We start from the raw sequence: 19742 nt of genomic DNA, 5'->3' as shown, positions 1-19742 counted from the left end.
CGCCTACGAATGCCCGCGCAGGGACGGCGGGCGCATTAAGCTCACACTAGTTTCGTCAGAAAGCCTGAGCTCGTTTCCGTACCCCTGAGGGGTTAGGCCGCCAGCCTGAGAGCAGAGATACAGCGAGGTTTTCAAGCTGTTTGTTTGAAAAAGGAATTACTCGAGTGATTTGAACCGCAACTACAGCAGTTACTGCTACTGTCCCCTCCGCCGCAGCCCCTGCCCAACCCTGCCTGGGACCTCACACCTCCAGCTCCATCTCTGAAAAACACGCGGGTATCCCTGGGACACCACACACGAGCAGTAACACACACCAAATACCTCGAGAATGCTGTTTTTTTTAATTTGCTTTACTAAATACAGAATTAAAAAATTATGAAATGAATAGCCTACACCTGTAACCATTACAGGAAAAAAAAAATCCCTGCTTATCTATTGTGTCAATTCATAAATAGTTTATATTCACACCTCTATACATTTATATTCATCATTCCTTGAGCGTGGTTTAATCACAATACTGTATGCTTCAGGATTTTTAGATGCACGAACTTCCGTAAAGCCATGTAGAAAGCCTCAACTTAAGTCCGTGTTAAATTAAGCCATGACTTAACGAGAAAACAAGCCAAGGCAATTTCAGTAGATAAACCGAGATTTAAAAAAAAATCTGAAATCAACTCCACCAACTCTCCCTCCCACCAGCACGGCGAAGCGCCGCCGTCCTTTCCGGTGGGGCAGCTCTGCTCTTTCAGGCACGGGAGGCTGCGAGGCACCCCGCCGTGCGCCCAGGTCGAGCACAGAAACGGAACGTGTTGGCAAACACTTGGTAACGGCTGGCAGCAGCCTCCGGGAATCGCCGACCGCACCCGGTTCTGCCCGGTCACCCATCTTACTGGAGCCTGCGGGCGGCGACGCGAGCGGCCCAGCCGCCGCCGCCACGGCTGCGCAGCCCCTGCCGACCCGCCCGGGCCGCGGTTTCCCGAGAGGAGGCGCAGCAGCGCAGCCCCGCCACCACCGCGCGGCGGCGGCTCACGGCAGCGCTCGAGGCGCGCACCCGCCAGCGCGGCTCTCCGCAGCAGCCTCCCGGCGCTGCCCCTCAGCGGGCGGCAACGCGCCGTCGCCCTCCGCGGCACTGACCGCGCCACAGGGGCCAGCAGCGGGCGGGCAGACGGGCGGCCCCTCGGGGAGCCCGGCCCGCGGCCCACTACGCGCCCCCTGAGCTCCCGCGCTACTCGCCTCAGCCCGCCCCAGGCCCGGCCCGCAGGGCGGGAGGGGAGGATCCGCCCCGCCCCGCCCCGCCCCGCCGGGCAGCGGCCGGAGCGCAGGCGCGCTGGGCGCCGAGGTGCCGGTGTCGGGCGGAGGTAGGGCGGGCCTGCTCGCCGCTGGCCGGAGCGGGGCGGTTGCGGCCCGGGCCTTGCTGTGACCCGGCGGCCTGGGCTCCGCCCGGCCCGGCGCTGCTCGGCGGGCGGGTAGAGGCCCGGCTGTGGGCCCGGCGGTGTGGCGGCGGGGCCGAGGGAGGCGGGTGGAGCCGGCTGTCCCGGGACCGGGGTGCGCGTCCTGCGGAAGACGTGCTTTAACCCGCGGCTCCTTCCTCTGGTCAGGAGGCGGCAGGAGGTGCCCGGGAGAGCGAGCGAGTGAGTGAGCAGCCGGCCGGGGGGGTTTCTCTCCGGGGCGGTGCTTCCCCGCTTCTCCCTTCCGCAGGAAGTGAGGGGGGTGGGTCGTGGCACTGCGAGGTGGGGAAGCGTGGTGCGTATTTTTTTTCCCCCTCGTTGCTTTATTTCCTTTTCCTGCATGCTTGTTTTCCTCTGTAGTGTGCCCATTTTGAAAAGTAAAATGTAATCTTTAAACTGTGAAATTTCTCACGTCTTGCTCCTTTCTCATATACAAGTCTGTTGCTGGCTTTGCTTGATACACCCTTGTAGACGGTCATTAGAGCATCCCTAATTGAAAGCTTTTAAAAACGATAACTCAGAGCTTTTTTTTTTTTTTTTTTAAACCTATCATAAGCTTCCATTTCTAACTCAGTCACGTGTAAGATTTCTAGTGGTCATTTCCATTCTTTAGTTGTTGCCACTGATGGTGAGCAAAAGGGTTAACCGCGCAGACTATAGCTCCATAGGGGACTGATAAAAAGTCGGCAGATCTTCCATCTTACATCCCTGATGCAACCGTTCTGGGTGCGGGCAGCAGAGAAAAATTGATAACGGAAAGCGTCAGAGGGGCCCTGCCCTCCCCAAACAGCTTTTCTAGTTGCCAGTGTTGAAGGCAGACAACTGGGCTGGACGGACCATTGCCTGGGTGGCTCCGCAGGGCATTTCATAGGCTCTTCTGCGAGTACTGGGAGAGGGTCACAGTGCTTAGTTGTATTTTGGAATACTGACTCAGTTTTACTAAAACTGCTTCTGTGTTTCTGACTCGTTGATGAGAGCTCCACAGTTTGCGTTGCTTTGATACAACTCTCTCCTACTGGCTTCCAGACAAGGGTTTAGCTGAGGGAAAATTCCTCCAGACAGATGTTGCTTTATGGTAGGAATGCTTTAGGTACTGTTGGGGGAATACCAGTGAAGATGGGGTTTGTCTCTTTTTTTATAACAAGGTGGCTTACTACTAGTACACAGAGAACTGATAGGACTAGTAAAGTGGTGTCTTGTAAATATTTAAAAGCTGCCACTCAAACAATGTACACAAATGCTATCCATATGCCTACTTGTGTAACTAGGAAACCTATGAGAAAGTCATGTCTTATTTCTCCTGATTTGAAGCCTGAGCTTCTCTTACTTTGCGAGCTTGACTGGCCAACAATGAAGATAATTGCTAGTTTAGCAAGGAGATGGTGAATAGTGACCCAGGCAGGAGTATGGGGACTTACTGAGTTACCAGGGTCTGTAATCAAGCTCGTCTGCATGTCTTTACTGTTATTCTGCACTAGGTCAATCAGAGCTAAACAATTACTCTTTCTCTGCTCCTGTTTAATTTTTCTCATCCCTAAAGGCATGGTCTAGGTGACACAAAAGATTCCTTCTGAGCTTTTCTGGAGGCCTGCAGAGGATTGCCTTCCTTCACTGAAAGCATAAATTAAGTCTGCAGGTTTCTATCCTACCTTCTAAATGCAGACAAACACAAGACATAGATTAATTTGCCTCTTTGTTTTTTAAAGTTTTAAAAATCCTATATAAATTCAGGAACTTGGAGCTTCTTTCATGTGATTTTGCTTTTTTTTTTTTTTTTTCTCATGTCATAGTACTGCTACAGTGCAGCTGTGCAACAGTGAAAATTGAGTGGTCCTTCAGCTTGCGGTTCTGGGGTTTTTTGGGGTCGATTGGTGTTATTTTAAAAAATCTGTAATAGCTCTAGCTGCTTTCACTCAGCTTCAGAAGGGTCTCTTGTCACTGGCGTTGCCTTGCTGTCTGGTCTGTTGGGGTTTTTTATTTATTAAAAAAAAAGGCACCACAACATGACATGTGCTTTGTGGAACTTTGTTAAGGATTAGCAGTGAGCTAAAGTGAGGAGGGTGATAGCTGCCAGCATCACTTTGAGATGTGATGTTTCTCTTCTGCATTCCCAGAAGAAGCTTCTGGTTATGATGTCTGCAGCAAAGAGTACATTATGCGAACTAACGTTTACCTCTTTCTTCCCTCTGCAGCTAGGGTGGCAAAACACAAAAGAACCTCAGAATGTCTGTGATTCCGCAAGGGACAGCAACACTTCGTAAAGCAAAGAAAATCACTGTAAAAACATGTCTAGATAACCCCTTTCTTCTTCAGTGGAAAACCATAGATGGAGAAGATATGCATTTTATACTGCAGACCTTAGGAGAAAGGATTAAACATACTGGACTTAAAAAGATTGAGGCTCCAAGAAAGAAAAAACATTGCCTTACAAAAAAACAAACGAAAAGGAAGTGTGATACTAACACCAACGAACTCCCTAAAGAAGAGGAAACAGAAGGCCATCAACAGAAACCAGGATGGACTGACATAAGTATTAGAAGACAGCTTGCTATTGGGGTTAATGAAGTTACAAAAGCATTGGAAAAAAATGAGCTACTTCTCTTGCTGGTGTGCAAATCTGCAAAACCTGCCATGATCACATCACATCTTATTCAGCTGAGTGCAAGTCGAGCCACACCAGCAGGCCAGGTTCCCCGTCTCAGTGAAACAGTTGCTCCACTTCTTGGCTTAACATCCATTTTAGCTCTAGGCTTTAAAAAGCAGTCTGATAAATTTACTGAAGCAATAGAAGCAATAATTCCAAAGATACCAGCTTTGGAAGTGCCATGGTTTCAGTACAGAACTGAAGAATCTGTGGCTTACGCACATACAGATTCTTCAGAAAATCAAGAACCCGAGCAGCTTGCAGAGGCACTGGGGGATGAGCTCACGAGCCAGAAGCGGAAGCGTACAGAAAGCAATCAGCTCGATCTTTCAAATGTAATTTTACAGCCTTTGAAAATCAAGAAACTTGTTCCAAATCCAAATAAGATAAAGAAGCCACCTCGCAAAAAGAAAAAAGCTTTTTCAGCATAACTAATTTTAGTTTGGTTTGTCATATTAAGCTGATTTTTTTTTAATGTGGCATGGAGTACGGCTCTAACTAAACTATTCTGTTAGGCTTTACAGTGCAAAGCACCTGAATACAAGGTGAACTTTATGTTGCATCCAGCTGAGGTACTTTTCTGCTTTAATAAAGACTATTGCTCAAATTTGGGTGTGAGTCTTTACCTGGGGGCAAATATTTCATCAGCAGTTGGAGATCAGGGACTTAAAATCAGTACTGAATATGGTGAAGTAATGTAAGACATAAGTACATCTCTGGAATTAATGCAAAGCATTAAACAAACTTTATATTTTTATACAGATGAACATGCTTCAAGCAGAACGGATTTGAGTATAATTAGTCAAACAAATCAATACCAAAAGTGAAAGTTTATTTAAACAAAGGTCCATGCCAGTAGAACTCTTTTAAAGCTGGTTCAGTGCTTCAAGTAAACAGCTGTACAGCACAGGCAGATTCCCTTTATAACTGTCAGTTTCTCTGCTGAACAATAAACTTGTTTTGGTCAAGAACATATGCAGACTTGGGTTCCATCTAATACCTGGTGTCCAGTATGCTGAAGGAAAAACTTTATTTTGAAATACAGAACAAAACCAAACTACTACTTCTGCATTTTGAAAAAAGATTGCCATATGCACAATTTAACACACATCCTGTGAGAAAATGTAAACTAACCTAAACTCAATTTGGTTTCTAAATGGAGTCTAAAATTATTTTCCAGAAAATGGAGATAAGCCATATACTGTTGTATACAAAGTAGATGACAGCTATAACTGCTACAAGACTGAAAACATACCACTTAAGTTTTGAGTTTCCTTCAGTTCTACTGAGGATTACAGTTTCCTAATGAGACAGTTGTTGTAGGAAGGAAAGGAATAGTCCTGCAATTCAGTCAAAATCAATGGCCTAGGAATTTACTTGGCGCTCCATATTTTAAGCAAAAGTCAGTACAGTAGTGTAGAAAAAAAGCATAAAATACCTTAACTGAGTTACTCTGTTGTTCCTTAGATAAAATTTACATGATGTAGTTTTCAGAGATTTGCTAATCCAGACTTAACAGTGCCATCAGATAGCTAATCTGTATTTTGAATTTATTTAGTGATGACTTTAGCTCATGACACCAACTATGAAGGGAGACAGTAGCAACGATTCTGTAGTCATTATGCTCCCTGAAGTTTAAACACAACTAAGACACTTAATGCCAGAATTTTTGCCCTCCCTGGCTGGGGGTGGCAAGAAGAGGACAGGGTTTTTTTGCCTTGCTTTGTAGTCCTTCATACACATCCTTTATTTCAGCTTTTTGGATGCATAAAACTTTGAAGGTGTGCTAGACTAGTGTATTAATTCCCACACTGGCTAACTGTAACGTTTAAATCTTAGCCTTTCAACAGAGCATGAAGATTAGCTTTGGTAAAGAACATAAGCACTGCAATCATCTTCCAAGAACTTTGCTGCCTGCCCAGGTCTATAGCTTTCCAGGGATTTGTGTCCCCTCTGTAGATAGGAAATTAGGAAGGAAACGACAGATGTTTCAAAAGACTGGTGGGAAAGGTGGAGGAGCAAGCGAGCCTTGAGTTTGTGAAACCGTCTATTAGGTTTCGAGGAGTCTTACCTGGTAGCTGTTCGTAGCTAGCCTAATGCACAGACCGGTTCGACTTTGGAAACAACAGGCGAGCCTCTCCTATTGAGCTGCCCACGGTGGCACCCACATGGAGAATAACCTTTTGTTAGGTATCTGCTTAGGAAACGAGAGGGAGTTGCCACACTTTCCACCTCCTGAGAAACTCTACTATTGCGTGGGTGCAGGCTGGGACACCATCAAGTTTTACATCCTCTCGCTGCTGTGCTACTTCAGCGAAGCACTTGAGGGTGAAGAGCAGGGCTGGCCAAAAGGTTTGAGTGCTCAACAGGGACAGAGGAGACCTTGTTGGGTTACACAGCTGGTAGGTGACACATACAGGTTTGTGAACAGAACTCTCCAGGAACTGCCTCAGCACTCGGGCTCAGATGCCCACTTTCCTCCTGCTCTCTAGCCCAGTAAGTTTTCTTCAGCTACAGTGCTGCACAGCTTCTCCAGGAGCACAACTCTGCCTCCTTCCCCTCAGTTAACATGCAGCATGAGCTAGGAAACGAGACAGAGAAGACTGCCCCTCAGATTCAGAGGTAAATAGCACGCCTTCCTTCATGTGCAATTACCCCAAGATCAGGGCAGAAAGCCAGGCTGCAGGAAACGCAGGCTCAAGTCTGTGTTCTACCTGGACATATTTGGTCCCATTGTGGCCCCACTGCTTTTCCAAACAATAGTACTGGGGAGGATTTGTCTTCTGGTTTCAGAGAAGAGAGGAGAAAAGAAAATGCCAACCATTTCTTCTATTGTCATTTTTTTGAGGGGAGGGAAGGCAGAGAACACGAGCATGTCTTTCACCTGGCGTTTCAAGAGCATCCATCCAGATTAGGGATGTAAGGATTAAGGAAGTACCTTAGCACTGAGGACAGAGCTATACCCTGCTGTCCCACCTCCTGTTAGGCAGCAGCTCAGTGAGGAGTGCCAAGGCTCTGCCGTTAGAGCCAAAGCAGAACGCATAAGCCCCTTGGTGAACCTCCTCCTCATCCTAGCAGACTCCCATGCCACTTCCCAGCCAGGAAGGCACCTTCCTGCCTTTCGGGAATTAAGGACTTAAGTCTTTGATGGAGTTGAGATGAAATTCTTGTTACCTCAGATATCACTACCACCGATTGCATTTTCAGGCACTTAATTCTGTTCAGGCCTCACACAGGGAGTCCAAGCTCCCTCTGCACCGTCTGTTATGACTGCTACTAGCAGACAGGTATCAGAGTGGCCAAAGTCAAAGTCCAACTGTACCATGACATGTCTGAAAGATCTCCTCTGAAGCCCTTTTAAATTCATGAGGTCCCGAGCTGGTGCACACCCAGGGGGTCAGACAAACCACATTCAATCCCTTCCTGTGTTTGAAGGAGGTCGAATGCTTTAATCACAGAGCTGTCACGCAATAAGGGAAAGTACTTAGCACTGTCTCTAGGGCAGAATCCTCTCACCGCAATTCAACGAGAAAAAGAAACCAAACCACAAACCATTCACGCATCAGAAAAGGAGCGGGAAGAAAGAAAACCCCCACTGCTATAAGGAGGGGGGTAGGGCTAGCAGTTATGAAGAACAGACAAATTTATCTTCATCTAAGTTGATGTTTTCAGGTACAGAATTCAACTTCCAGCAAAATCTGCTGTCAGAATTACAGGCATGTTTAAAAGGAAAGTTTAGACATTTGCATTTCATGAGATATTCAAGTCACATTCAAAAGATGCTCACAGCACAGAGGCTTCACTACCACAATTTGGCACTTTCAGCTAGAACAGTTTCTTACTGCAGAGTTTCTTGGTGCTCACGTTACTGCAGCATCCGTGAGCTGAAAGAACTGCTATTATATCTAGCTATGACGCTATGCTGGAATGCATATAAAGTGCTTCAGAAGCCACTCTGTTTGCCGAGCATTTGCGAGGGAATTATAACAGCTCCCCTCAACAACAAAGATCGGCCTCCTACATTTCAGGAAGCGCAGTACAGAGACTTCCAAGGACTGAGGGTAGAGCATTTCTCTTCTGCTTACCAGCCACAGATATAGCAAAACTTCTTGTTCCAAAGTCAGGATAAAAACACTACCAGGAACAATTTATGAATACATATTTACACAAGATACTTTTCATTAGAATTACAGACTTCATAGGAAATCAAAGTAGACAAAGGAATATGTGCAATTTTGCAGAAGCGTTGAAAACATTCAAACTATAAATATCCTGATAGCACTACCAAAATTCTTAGTTTTACACACAGGCTGATGTTATTCTACTGAGGAAAAACTAAGGTTTTGTGCCACAACTGTAAATTAAGTACAGTAATGTATTATCATTCCGGCAACATCGGTAACACCTGCACTGAACAGTGCGATACTGTTAAATCAATCCACTGATCTATTGAAGATCAAAGTACAAATCTGTATTTTTATTGATTTGGCAGCGTTGCTTATGGAGAAACAAATGCACTAGTTAAACCAGTACATTGTCATACTGCTCCAGTTACAAAAACATCCAGGACTTTCATAGAGCTACAAACGTATCGTACTTCATGATTTTCCCCCAAATGATGATATCCATGTGAAGTAAATAAGCAAAGATACTCAAGTTTGTATCCTTCATTCTGTTACACTGACAAACATACACCACCACTTAATAAATAGAAATGCAGCAGTTCATCCACATAATAGCAAATATTTTTGTACCCTAATCCACCACTGAAGTTCAGTTTGTACAAAACAGTCTTTTCTACAGAGTGGAAAAAAAATACCTTCTTCTCATCAAGGTGCAAGCTAAGCTTTGAAACTTAAATGAATGTGCTTTTATTCTTTTCATGGACAATAAAAGTGTTTCATGAACCTTCTGATCTATCTGAAAATGCATAAATTTGGTCACATCTGGATGTCTTCATTCAGCTTTAATGGACTATTTCAGTATCACTGACGTTGTGCTTTTACTTCTCTTGAACAATACCGTTCCAAGAGTTATGGAGATCAAATTAACTCAAATGATGACCTCAGAGTTCTAGAAACGTGTCCTCATTGTAAAACAAGACCAACCTAAAGGAAGAAGAAACAGAGTATTTTAGTTCACGTATGGCAATAAATCTAAACGGCATCAGTTTCCCGCACTTCAATTATGGATCTTAAATATGACGAATTAAAACAGTTACTTTAAAACCTCTGCCCATTTTGACCAGTTAGATTAATGTATCGTTATACCTAACAGAATTCAGAAGCTCTTTTTTTCTCCCTTACCTTTTCGGATTCCATGCCAGGACACCTCCAGTTGTACAAATAATACTGCAAATTTCCATCTCCAATCCCAAACTTCAGTTTTTCCAGGAATGTTTTGTTTTCCATTAAGTCTAGTGCATTGAACACATCAAATCCTTTCTGGCAATAGCAAAACATTTTTTAAATTTTACTTTTTACAGTTACAAATGATGCACAAATGATATTTTACACAGTGGCATACAATATCCAAGAGACTAGGCTAAGTAAGTAGAAAAAAAAAGACAGGAATCATTCTCACCTGTTAATTAGGTACACACACAAAGAAATTTTTCCAATAAAAGCAAAGTATAAGGTACAACTTTGTTTGAAGATTATCTCCAAAAGAGTAGGAATTTTAAAGCCATTTTCAAGGCTAACAGTCTGAAGAGTCCCTAAAGCATTATCCTTTATTTTATCCTTATAGATGAGAATTTTTTACAGTCATATACAGTGTTTTGACACACATGGCCTATTCCAGCTAAAGCTGCATAAATACAGCTTACGATATTTTTCAGTCATTTATCATTCCGTTAATGATAAACATTAAATTTATGTGATTTGGTGCTTTTCTGAAATGTCATTGTCTTTAGAACTCCAATCTTTCACGTTACTCTCCCTTCTCTACTCAGGCACCCTCTACCTGCTTTTCTTTTCGTCACCCTTCCAAATTCACCAAAGGTTTTTTGCTCTTGGAAAAGCCACATAGCCAAATTAGTATCAGGGTTTTGTGCAGCAACACAAACATACTCAAATCCCAACTCACTATGAACTGTTAACAGGCAACATAAAAACAAGGTCAGTTAAGCCATCACAGTGACAGCCACCACGTATGAACAGCTGAATTTGCTTCAGGGTCTGGATATAAAAGTCCATTTATTTGCAATTAACTGCAAGAGAGTCTGACCTAAGATCCTGGGAGTCTTAACAGCACACATGCAGTTCATCAGTGAGACTTTCTATACTCTGAAATAAAAATAAGTTACAAAACAACAATGTTCAGTTCCTCAACCACAAGAAGATGGTAAGGAACATTCTTTACTCGTTATAAAAACTAGATGTGTGTTGTTTTTTTGTTTTTCTTTTTTTTTTCTTTTAAATAAGCACCCCATATTAGGAAAAAAGGGGACTGAAGAAAAAGAGGATTTTTAAGCTCTCCATCAGTTTAGGAGTATTTAAAAGGAAGTCACAAAGTATAGACAGTGAGCTTAGTAAGTTTCCCACTACCTTGCACAATGTACCACAGTCTGCACTACCACTGGCGTTTGCCCTGCACTCCACGAAAACGTGATGATTAAGGGCTGAGCATTAACTTTTCATCAGGCAGCACTAAACCCTTACAATTCTTATGCTTAAAAACTTCATTTATAGTCTCTTCCCTTCTATTCAACTAAACCATCTATCAGTGTAATTCTATGCGTGAAGGTGTGCTTAAAAGCTACAACATGACATCTACAGAGCTTTACAGGCAGCAATTAGTAACAAGATGAAACGATAAATAAAATTATATATTAGAAATAAAATATATTTTAAATAAACAAACAATATGTATTTAATAAATGTATTAACTCATCTCTAAGGGAAACTATTTTAGTGATACCTTCCATTCTTTTGGTACTTAGTGAATACGGTCATCAACATGCTCTTGGATGTTTACACTGTTGAAGCTATTGCAAACACATGATCTTCATAGCACCACTCAAAAACAAGCACAGTATTTTATATTCTAAAATATATATGTTAAATGTCTCATTAACTGCACTCCATGCTGCAGACAGTAAAAGAAAACAGAACGCAATGGTATGGATAAATTGCAGTCAGTTCTTACCTTTCCACCACTCATAAGAATACCTTTGTGAAAGAAGCAGGAAAAAAATCCAAAACAACTTACCAATTTAGCTATAATGAGTGCATCATTCATTAAGTCCAAGAGGGGGGTCTCTGTATGAATATTGTAAAACGAATAGGCAGCTTTCAGGCTTTTATGAACAGGATGGTGCATCACTGTTGAAGGTAATGTGTAGAAACTCAGGAAGTCTGTTAAAATACCATTTGAGCCCTACAAAAAAAAAAAAAAAGTAACCGCTCAGTTATTGATTAGGCTAACATAGCAGTTCTATAGGAAAAATAATAAATGCAGTCTTGCACACTGTAAGTATTATGATCTAACAGGTAATCCTGGCTAAAATTTGCTGAATTCTTGCTGAGGATGTATCTATACATCAAAGTGAGACTGAAGCCTGAAGTGGTTGCTTCAGAAAAGGAAACAAACATTTAGATTTTTCTAGTCTATTACACCAATAATATTTTGATATTGAACAACTGCCGAAGGTTTCAGTTTGCTTCCCAAGCTTAGCCTGCTACAAGCAAAGCTAACAAAGCACACTTCCAAAAAAAGTATAGAATTTTTTTCCAATTTAACTTATTTTTAGTAGAATATTTTTAAAATCTGACAAAGTTCATACTGAGGAATAGTTTTCTCAACTTTCTAAAAACAGAAAAGAATTTACTGTGCTGGTATACAAAACATTAATAATCACTAGAGCTGATTTAAATATCAACAAGCACAATCCATTTGTTAAGACAACAGTGCTAAATCCCATCAGAATTCTAGTAAGACCAGTAGTCACCAAAAAAGGTACTTATACAGAAATCTACAGTATCCTGCATAAACTTTCTTAATATTCCGCACATCTAATGAAGTTTAACCATCTTTAAGAGTGCAGATTAATAGGAAATGGAAAATAATCATTACATGGGTTATGACTGACATACTAAGCACAAAAAAGCTACCCAGCTTTTCACTCCTATTTGATTTGGTCTCCAGTATCTTCAAGAAGATATGGCAAAGGAGACGCACAAATGTTTGTTTGCTTTATTTTTGAACGATTGATGCTCACTATTTTGAGACCAGTGAAGGACCTCACATGGATCCTTAAACTGATAGTTCTTCCACAGTAAAAAGTAAGAGTTGAACCCATCACATGCAAAAAAAGCTACTGTCTTAGAGCAGGTACAGATTCTGTAGTAGAGGTACACTAACAACAAATAACAGAAAAGTTAAGTCACTAACTTCAGTAAGGACAATGAAAATACTAATTTAGGAGTCATACAGAGTATCTTAAGGTTTCAGTTCTGCACATTACAAAGACGACTTAAAAATATGACACTAACTTCTCCAGGTCACACAGGTCTTAAGCACACTCATGCTGATCCTGGTGCCTATGGACTCTTCTGTGGGCTTCAACTTATCAACAAAGCCAAAAACCAACCCAGGGAGTAGGGGGGGGAGAAAGAAGGAGGGACAGCAGGTTAAATTAGACCATGGAAGAGTCCAATGAGCGCTAGACCCACTACAAAGTAAGTAGAAAGCTAAGCCTGAACAATGACAACCGATGAGCAGGACCTCTCATCTCCAGCATCAGTAGGTTTCTAAATTCAGTTGAGACTCCTGCACAAATTCAGGTTGCACTGTGTGAACACTGAGCTTCACAACCTGCAGCTTCTGTAGGGAGCTGGTAGGTTTAAGGATGTTAGCGCTGATCATTTTCAAATAATTTTATCACTCTAAATGAAGGAATACACTAACTAAATATGATGTCTACAACTGATTTAGCATGTATTCAAAGGGAAGAGTGTACCTTTCTCCACTAGCTTTATCGCAGCTATTCCAAACCATGCCTTGGAGATTTCCAGTCCAAATGCTAATCTATTCCTGTACTGCTTATTTTGCAAGTAGCGTTGTGACCAACAGGTTAGAGAGTTGAGGTGGTAGGATGGGGAGGGAAGAGTAAGTGGTAGGAAGAGATGATGCTCTTCATCTTGTTATTGGACAAAGATTATAATTTTCAAGATAATTGAACTCACAGCTGATAGCAACTCGTGATAGCATCAAGGGATGTTAACTTTTACTTCTTGTATTTTACATATACTCATGCATATACATGTATCTATATACACACACATTCATACACATACACACACACACACACACCCCCACCCCCTTCCACTGGCAAAAATATGTTTTACTGAAGCAGATTACCAACTCTAATTCCCCCAGCAGGTGCCCCTAAAATTGGTTTTAAAAATAAAGAATTTTGAACTGGTGTATGGCAGAAACTTAGACACGGAAGAGAATGATACTGAATTCAAACCAAATCCTTATCTGTCATTATATCATTTTTCCTTTTTTTCTAGAAAAGGAGATTTGAAGACCACTGCTTAATATCATGTCATATCTCTATGGAAAAAAATGGAGGAATGCAAGCAGAAGAAGGGCTGTTTTTAAAATATGTAAGGTTCTTTGCTGTAGCATTTCAAGATAGTGGTATTTTGAGATCTCAAAATTCTTCTTTAAAATATCCTGTTATAAGAGCACTGCAGTTTATCACAACCAAACATTTTCTCATTAACAGAATTCAATTCAAATAACAAAGCTTGAAATCATGATATCAAATTCTACCTATAGTTTTCATACTGTCTGCATTTCAAAAATTTTGATGCCAATACGAACTTTTGGAAGTGGCATTCACATATACATTCGTGAAGTAGTTTGCCCATGTTTTACCTCTACTACGTAAGTGTCAATAATATGATCCCGGGGCAAGAACCAGTGGGCTACCTCTTCTTCATCCATCACAGGAGCAAGATTAAACTGTTTCAAGTAAGCGTTGATTAATTCTTGTACTGCTTTAGTATCTTTCTGTTCCATTGGTCTCAAACCCGAAGTCTTTGTGGCCTTATTGTAACAAAAGAAATATAAATGTTAAGATGTTGAAAGGAAAACTGCATACACAGCAAAGGCTGAAAGTAGGTTGCAGTCACTCCACTTGCTATAATGTATTCATTATTAGCCTATTTTACCCCAGCCACCTAATTCATTATGCTATTTTACAAAAGGCTTTCAATCAGAATTCCCTCTCTTCTAATTATTGAGATAGTCTGGGGCACTTCAATCTTTATATTTCATTATTGAAACAACTTCATTTCTCCAGAGAAAGAAATACCATTGCCAACAGCCTAGACTTCATGCATTTTGTATTTTTTTTTTTATTTTTTTTTTTAGGTCAATCTTTACTTCTTATCTTCTAAACTACCTAGGGCCCAGACACAGAAACAAAACAAAGCAACTTGCATACCAGAAGTTAATCTGAAGACAAGAACACTTGTGATACAAAGTTATGAAAATTAAAGTCAAGCTATAAACCAAAGTCAGCTAATTTCTAATTAAACTTTATTTAATAAAAAAAAATCCACCCATTCTTAACACTTGCAAACTCCCACTTTCTATACAGGCACAACTCCTGTTCCATTAACAAGCAAGCTTCTCATAACTTACAGCTGCCTGAAATTAGAAACCTACAGTATTTTAACAAGTTACATATTTTATTTTAAACATTAGAAGAGGAAAAAAATGTGTTCCAGTACTACACAATTAATGTTTAAACAAGCAAAGGTGATTAAAGTTTTCTCCCCAGCTTTTGTTAGCTTTCCTGAGTATTTCCTTTTAGGGAGGCTAAGGGGTGTTCTCTTCAGAGCTCATTTATCCTGCCTCATCTGTCTGAGTTACATACTTGGGCACGTATCACATTAATCATAGCAAAGTCAATTGCAAGAGCAGCCAGGTAGAGAGAGGCTTGATTACTGGAAGCCTGAAATTAGTGTAGCTGATTATGCTTTGCTCAGAAGGCATTATTATGGGGGAGGTATTTATTCACATGCTCTGAAAGTCAGCAGACAGATGAAAAAAATCAAGGCACGTTTTGCCACAGGTCTGGCCTGTGTATTTACAATTTAGTCTTCCTGCTTTCCTGAGCAGCCTGGGACTGTGGTGTGCCTCCAGAACAGCACATCATCTAGATTTATTTTAAATGCCCTGAATCCATAAGGGTATTCACCTGACTCATCAACATGACACTTCTTATGCCATATTTCACTCATAACCACCTTTATGAAAGGTTAATTTCAGCTCACTCCAAGCCTTCATCCCTCTTCTAAAACCATACACTGGAGCAGGATGGGAGGAAATGCAGCTGGGCTGGAACATCTTTACTCCCCAGCAATGCTCAGAATGGCAACCAGTAAACAATTATTTGCAGCCCCAGAAGTGAGGGAAAGAGTACAGAACTGGGCTAAAATTTGTTACTCTGCTCCACATATCAAGCTGCACTGGGCATATATTCATACAAGTCTCCTGGCTCAGGATCTCAATCAGTCAGGAGGTCATACAGAGGCAAACATGCTCCTGTCCTTATTCTAAACACAACCAAAATTCACCTCTTCCAGAAAACTCCTTGCTCAAGAGACTAAACACTTAGAAAATAAATTTTATTTTTTATATCTGTAGGTGCCTGCACAAACACAGCCTTCAGTGAGGGTGGAATTTAATAATAACAGTATTTATTATTTCTGAAAACCTTTTTAATTCAGACTGTTAAAGTGATTAGAAATGATTAATTCCTCTTAAAGGGAGATAAGCTCTCAGTGACAATGATATTCCAAGGACACTACGAAAAGAGGTTAAAATGCAAGAAACAGTGTTTGGTGCTGAGGTACAGGACAGTGTGCCCTGTATGAACAAATTTGTGTGACAGTACTGATTATGATAACAGCCTGAAACTGAGGATAAAGACCCTCAATAGTACTTAAACCCTTTCTTAGGAAAAAAAACGTCCAAAAAACTCCAAAGCACTAGACCTAAAGAGAAAACAGCACAAAGATTAGATCTTTGTATTCCATGGGAAAAGCTCCCAATCCAATCTAAAAATAAACCAACAGCTGAGGCGTATGGACTCCTACATCACTTAGTTTTTAAAAGTTGATTTTCAAAGCACCTATTTTCTATTTGCACATCTCTGTAGAGTATGTTTGCCTTAGCTATATTTTATGAATGAGAGATGATGTATTCTTTGTTTTCCGTAATTTATTTTTCTGTTGAAATCCAGGTTTTATGGTAAGGGAAGATGATCAGGGTACAACTGCTACTGTTTCTAATTGTCCTCTGTAGTTACACTTTTTGTACTGTAAGTAAGATCCTTATTCTTTAAACTATTCTTTTCCTGTATTGTTTCCATGAGAAACTGTTATTAGAGCTCCCTCCACAACCTATATTTGAAATTGTCTATTGCACTTTTTTAGACTATTAATGCCTTCAAGATTTGGTGGAAGCTATATTTAGCTCCCCAGTATTAAAACCTAATTAATTTGGTTATTAATTCTTAAGCTCTGAAAACTGCTGCCCTGCACGCAAGGGAGAGCCTGCGTGTGCAGGCAGAGGTAGCATGCAGGCAGCACAGGAAACAAATCTCTCTGACAGCAGCAGGAGTTCAGATCAAGCCATGGCATGTGCTCTATACCAAGGAGTGCTTACTGTATTACTCAAATATTTAAGTAGTAAGAGAACCTGCAGCATCAAGCTAAATACAACCAACAGACAGAAGTCTCCAAAGTCAGATAAATTATTAAAAGTACTACAAGTGAGGAAAAAAACCCCAACTTTTCCTAACCAAAAGGGAGTGTTTAAATAAAAAACAATCTACTGATACGGTGGAGGTAAAGGATATTCTGCAATCCCTCCAAATAGAAAGGTAGCTTTTAAAACAAAGAAAATTGTTTTCATTCATAAAGCTTAGACTAGCTTCTGTAGGCTATTAATTACAGCAATGAGATTTTTTCATAGTATGTTTCAGACTACTTAGAGTGACTTGCCCTGTCATGGAAATGCCTCCTAAGACTTTCTGCAGCCTAACCATTAGCTGCAAACATGAGAAAAAATATTTTAAACTAACTTAGCTATGCCAGAATACTTTTTTTTTTTGCTACACCATGCAAATAAATCGTACACAACATACATTTTGCTGAGCCTGCTCATTGCAGAAGAACAACATTCTCTGACAGAACAGAAAAAGCTGTGAATTAGAGTGGAATCAACAATCGCACTGTATTCAGCCAACTTTTTGATGGACTTCTCTGAAAATTTTAAGACATGAACTGTTAATTTTCTGTTCCAGTAATCTTTTATCATATTAATCATACTGAGAATAGTCTTCGGCATTTTCAACTCAATCCCACATGTTTATGAAGCCAAGGTTTCTGGGTTTTTTCTTTGTCTGTTTAAGGCTTTTAGGTCAAAATTTATATTTTCTCCATATACGTATCTACATTTCCAGCGATAGCCTCTTCTGTTTAGTATATCCCTTAAAGTCTTTTTCATCAACCACAGATTATTTTTTTTTTGTCCTGCATGCACTGCCTTTCCACAGAAAAGCCTGTGCTGTCAGAGACAGATGGAAGGTTATTTTGGGCCTCACAATAACTGTGGGGATTCTCTAGAAGTCATACTGCTTACATCAGGAAGTCTGTAGAGCTTCATTGTTCTTTGTAGAGTCATGTTTCTACTCAAATGTGAAAATTTCACCTCCACCAATTTTCTGGGATTCAGTGATCGATGCCAATACCTGCAAATAAAATTAATAATAAGATCAAATAGTATTTTTAATGTCAGCTTTACTTGCATCCATTTTCCTACTTTCTCTCATTGCTCCTCCTCCTCTCCAAATCTGTTTTTAAGCAAGACTGTACTGTCTGTAAGAAGCTTGAGCAACAAAAGATAAGGAGAAGCTACATCCAACCATATTTTTGAATCTAAGCAAATGCTTTTTATTACAGAATGAGTAATTACAAAGTTAAACATTTTAGTACTTGCCATAGCCCTGACAATCTCACCATACTTACATGGCAACATTTATTTTCTTGTACAGATGGGACCCTCTGCTCATGTCTAAGTGGTTGTTGAAGGAGATCTCTTCCTAGGACATCATTGTGCAAAAGAACATCCCTGGTTACTCTAACACAGCATGGCTTTTTTTTTTTTTTTCCCCATCCTTCCTTACAGAGACTTAGAGGATCTTTGGTGTTGATAGATACAAACACAATTTCAAATCAAAAAATACCCTGTCCTCCAGAAGGCTAGACAGCTGAACTACTACTACTGGAACTGAACTTTTCCCAGTAGAAATAAATTACATTCCAAGCAAACAAAATTGTATTTGATTACATATAATTCTTCTCACATGATAGTTTTCCTGTCTTTATCAAATTCCGATCAAGTCCTTTCTTCAGGAAAGATGAAAGTATTTCAAAAAGCAAATCATACAATTCCCAGAAGTGCTCTGCCATCTTTGGCAACCAACCAGGTCAACAAAGAAGTGCCTCAGCAGGGAAACAGGCCACTTGAAAAACACAGGTATACAATGTTGTCATTGCTAGCATGGCCTCCACCAGAAGGTCAACAGAAATATCTATTAGTCTATTTAAGGTATGATAAACAAACACAAAATTAGATTTTAGTCTGAGAAGCTGTTTCAAAGGCACTGGGAGGAAAAAAAAAAACAACAAACCACAACCAACAAACAAACCAACCAAAAAAGCACCCTGACAAACACTGAGGTCTTCAGGTTAGTCAAGATTACAACATTTATTTTCACTGACTTTATGCTTTTATTGTTTCTAGCCAAATACATAAAGTGTTCTGTAAAATGACTGCTACAGGAACTGATATTATTATGAACATCACCTAGGTTACCTGCAAGTGGCCACAGGTTTGGGAAGTACCACTCCAGCAGTGTAAACAGCCTGAAAAATTCCTTCCAGGTTTACTCTTCTGGTTATTTCCCGAATCAGTACAGGTGCTACCCGTTTAGATCTCAGTTTCTTATGGACACACAGAAAATTGATTTCTACCATCTTCTTCACACTAAAAGGGCATTAAATAGTGGAAAAGTTATAAAGAGGTGCACATCGCATATTTTAATTTTTGCAAATGTAGCTTCCCATACTGTGACAGAAGAATCTGAAGTAACAATAAACTGGCCTGTGACAAAGTACATCTGCAAGAAACACTCATCTGTGATATTGTGACTGCAATGGCAAACTGCACAATATGCAAGTTGTGTCTAAGGTGTTGCAACACTGTTTTCAGAGCTCTACTGAGACTTAACCAATTGCATTTAAAATGCAGAATGGCATCCAAGCACATGCTACGTGGTATCATAATACTTTGTGACTGTCAGTCTATAGAGACCTGGCCAACAAAGTCCAACTGACTATACTTTAAATACTTTCCAGTACGGTTAGAAAATTCTATGTCGTTATCTGTATCATCCATCAGTAAGAAAATTCCTTAAATATGTATTACTGGTCTTTACTGTAAGGAAACCACAAGCTTTTTGGGGCGGGGGGGGGGGAAGAGTGAAAAAAAAAAAAAAGCCTCTGCTACATACACAGATTTCTTCTGACTCTTTATGGTCAGTGACCCTCTTGCTCTAAGTT

The 19742-nt window shown here is 40.6% G+C and overlaps 2 protein-coding genes across 4 annotated transcripts in view; one reads left to right on the top strand and one right to left on the bottom strand.

The window, feature by feature from the left end:
* The first annotated feature begins 1311 nt into the window (after positions 1-1311).
* Positions 1312-8399, top strand: RPP38 (ribonuclease P/MRP subunit p38). 3 transcript variants are annotated; one of them, XM_074900212.1, is made up of 2 exons: positions 1312-1358; positions 3641-8399. In XM_074900212.1, the coding sequence occupies exon 2, from the start codon at positions 3672-3674 to the stop codon at positions 4521-4523; it is 852 nt and encodes a 283-aa protein (XP_074756313.1). In that variant the 5' UTR covers positions 1312-1358; positions 3641-3671; the 3' UTR covers positions 4524-8399. The 3 variants fall into 3 exon arrangements, with proteins under 3 accessions (XP_074756313.1, XP_074756312.1, XP_074756314.1); XM_074900211.1 differs by having other exon boundaries at positions 1336-1631; XM_074900213.1 differs by lacking the exon at positions 1312-1358 and adding an exon at positions 1650-1743.
* Positions 8400-8548: 149 nt separating this feature from the next.
* The window catches only part of NMT2 (N-myristoyltransferase 2), a 30812-nt gene continuing 19618 nt past the window's right edge, over positions 8549-19742 (bottom strand). The window contains exons 7-12 of the mRNA XM_074900210.1: positions 18997-19167; positions 17761-17869; positions 13981-14151; positions 11305-11472; positions 9399-9536; positions 8549-9200 (exon numbers count right to left, since the gene is read on the bottom strand). Of these exons, the coding sequence (XP_074756311.1) occupies positions 9180-9200; positions 9399-9536; positions 11305-11472; positions 13981-14151; positions 17761-17869; positions 18997-19167 (778 nt within the window). The 3' untranslated portion in view covers positions 8549-9179. The remainder of the gene's footprint in view (positions 9201-9398; positions 9537-11304; positions 11473-13980; positions 14152-17760; positions 17870-18996; positions 19168-19742) is intronic.

This window comes from Athene noctua, chromosome 2 (assembly GCF_965140245.1).
Source record: "Athene noctua chromosome 2, bAthNoc1.hap1.1, whole genome shotgun sequence".
Lineage (NCBI taxonomy): Eukaryota > Metazoa > Chordata > Aves > Strigiformes > Strigidae > Athene > Athene noctua.
Note: the sequence above shows the minus strand (reverse complement) of the source record. Positions and strands in the feature narration are given on the sequence as shown.